At 38.7% G+C, this 2,462-nt stretch overlaps 1 protein-coding gene across 1 annotated transcript; it reads left to right on the top strand.

Moving 5' to 3' along the window:
- Nucleotides 1-1,084: 1,084 nt before the first annotated feature.
- LOC149477127 (uncharacterized) lies at nt 1,085-2,029 on the top strand. Its single transcript, XM_089710828.1, has 2 exons — nt 1,085-1,120; nt 1,386-2,029. The coding sequence occupies exons 1-2, from the start codon at nt 1,087-1,089 to the stop codon at nt 2,027-2,029; spliced, it is 678 nt and encodes a 225-aa protein (XP_089566954.1). The 5' UTR covers nt 1,085-1,086.
- The last annotated feature ends 433 nt before the right edge of the window (nt 2,030-2,462 follow it).

A 2,462-nucleotide genomic window follows, 5' to 3' on the forward strand; every position in this document is an offset into this window, starting at 1 on the left:
ATGTCTATTGGCCACATCATGATGTGGTTTGGGCAGATCAATGATAAGAAATCGTTTCTCGATATGGCCAACTAAACGCGCGGTTTTTTCATGAAATGATCAAAATTATTTGATCATATCGTAAAATAGTTACATTAATTATTGGTAGAGGCGCTGCAAGCGCTGTGTTTATGTGATAAGATGGCGGCCGCTGGCAAAAATTTAATTATTCGCAATTTAAAACTTCATAGTTCGTTTTATTACAATATGAAGAAAGTCATAGCAAATAATTTACGACGAAGAGGTTCGAGTACTATGGAAAATGCGGATATCTTATATTGAGGAAAAAATGCGTCTAAAATCCTTTACATAAATATATTTATATATCCTATGATATTATAATTGTTCCTTTTTTTAAAAAGCGATTCGCTTCTGGCACTCGCCGGCCGCTACCGCGGTACGCTCGCTTTGCTCGCTCGGCTCGTGCGTTCTTTATTAAAGTCTAACCTAACCTAACCTAAATGTTTTCTATTGCAAAAACCATTCGCTTCTGGCATTCGCCGGCCACTGCCGTGGCACTAACTTATCTTAATTCTTAATACTATTATAAAGGCGAAAGTTTGTAAGGATGTATGGATGTATGGATGTATGGATGTATGGATGTTTGTTACTCTTTCACGTAAAAACTACTGAACCGATTACAATGAAATTTAGCACACATATAGAGGGTAACTTGGATTAGGTAACACATAGGATAGGTTTTATCCCGGAAATCCCACGGGAACGGGAACTATGCGGGTTTTCCTTTGAAAACGCGGGCGAAGCCGCGGGCGGAAATCTAGTATGACAATAAACAAGTTCTAAAAATATTCAGAATTTTTTAATGTTTTATGAACTTTATATATTTTATACGATCTGGCCAAATGTGGATGACCATATCGTGAAACGTTGACGATTTAACGATCTGATCAAACCATGTTGGCCATTTCATGAAATGCGACCATTTCGTGAAATGGCCACTCATATCATGAAATGATCAAATCTACGATATGACCACGACATAGACACAAGTCATAACTTGTCAGAAGCCCAGAGGCCGCAGGAAGGATGGCTGAGTTCTTCAACAACGATTCCCGCTCGCGTAAGTACCTAATATTTACGTAATTTAAACAGATATTTAAACAACATTCTATGTGTATCGTGTGTTTATGAGTTGCTTTAAAGTATATCAAGTGTTTTTTGTACTTTACATCGATAGTTTTATTAGAATCTTCTTCGAAATTTAAACACTCACGGTCGTGTGATACCGGTCGTAGTACGTACAATTAATTTGTTTTGTTGTGGTGCATTTTTAAGTTGGTTTTGAGTATTATGCTTCCTAAATATGGTTTTATTTTTTATTTTAGGGCTTAAGCTTACTGATGACATGATAGCAGACCTATTAAATGATGGAAATAATTCAGAGCTAGAAGATTTTGACGAAGACGACCTGGAATTATTCGATCAAGATGTCTTATTTAGGCAAACTAATGATGAAAATCACTTTGAAGGGGAGCAGGTCGATGAAGTTGTCCCTGAGAGTTCCTTTATGGCTCCTTCGACGTCATCTACTCCAGTAGTGCCACAACTTTCTCCGTTGATTGAGATACAAATCCCGCCGACACCAAGAAACACTGTTCGGGCATCTAGAAGATCACGCCAAGGCAATTCAACTTCTGCTACACATGATAGGTCCAGCTTATCAGAAGTTGTTCTGGAAGCTGTTCGAGGAAGAGTTTCAGCATCAACACCCAGGCCAACGAGAAAGAGAGTATGGAAGCAAACTACATTCGCAGAGAAAGCACACGACTATCCTGCTCTGCAAATAAAGCCGGCAAGGCGTCCAATTGATTATTTTAACGACTATTTTGACACTGAGTATCGCGTTGCACTAACGTATATTTCCTACGCACTACAGGCCGTGAACTCAAATGTACAAGTGCAGAGATCGCTTAATTATTTGCAGCACATATCATCATGGGCTGCATTTCCTTTCCTCGACTGCCGATGAGAGAGCTCCTGCCGGAGAGCTGGTACTAAGTTAGAGCTGGTATCTCGTCTTATGTCACGAGACAGGTTCCTTGTCCTTCGTAATGCACTCCATGTTATTGATTCTGATACTCCGGCTGCAAAAGATACAGGTAATCCGCTATGGAAGGTACAACGTTGAAAGTTCTCATACACTTCTTGGATCTTGCGCTGGTCAACTCTTGGAGGCTTTACCGAAACGATTGTATAGCCAATAAGTTACCTAGAAAAGAATCACTGGCTCTGCTTGGTTTTCGTTTGAATGTTGCTGATAGCTTATCCTGTGTTGTGTTTAACTCTTTATTATAATGAATAAGTGACATTACATTTTTATAAAGTATATCCAAGTACCCACATTATAATAATTAATATTACATACAACATCTTCCCCTTTCAATAAGATATAACACAAGGAT

The sequence above is a fragment of the Colias philodice genome, chromosome 25 (assembly GCF_061535455.1).
Source record: "Colias philodice isolate Cphi_HAF_F1 chromosome 25, ilColPhil1 Martin Lab GWU primary, whole genome shotgun sequence".
Taxonomy (NCBI): Eukaryota; Metazoa; Arthropoda; class Insecta; order Lepidoptera; family Pieridae; genus Colias; species Colias philodice.

What these genes read in the sequence shown, in the direction of transcription:
- LOC149477127 (XM_089710828.1), top strand. Translation starts at nt 1,087, where the DNA reads ATGGCTGAGTTCTTCAACAACGATTCCCGCTCGC. An exon ending in CAACAACGATTCCCGCTCGC is followed by an intron (nt 1,121 to 1,385) that starts GTAAGTACCTAA and finishes TTTTTATTTTAG; the next exon opens with GGCTTAAGCTTACTGATGAC.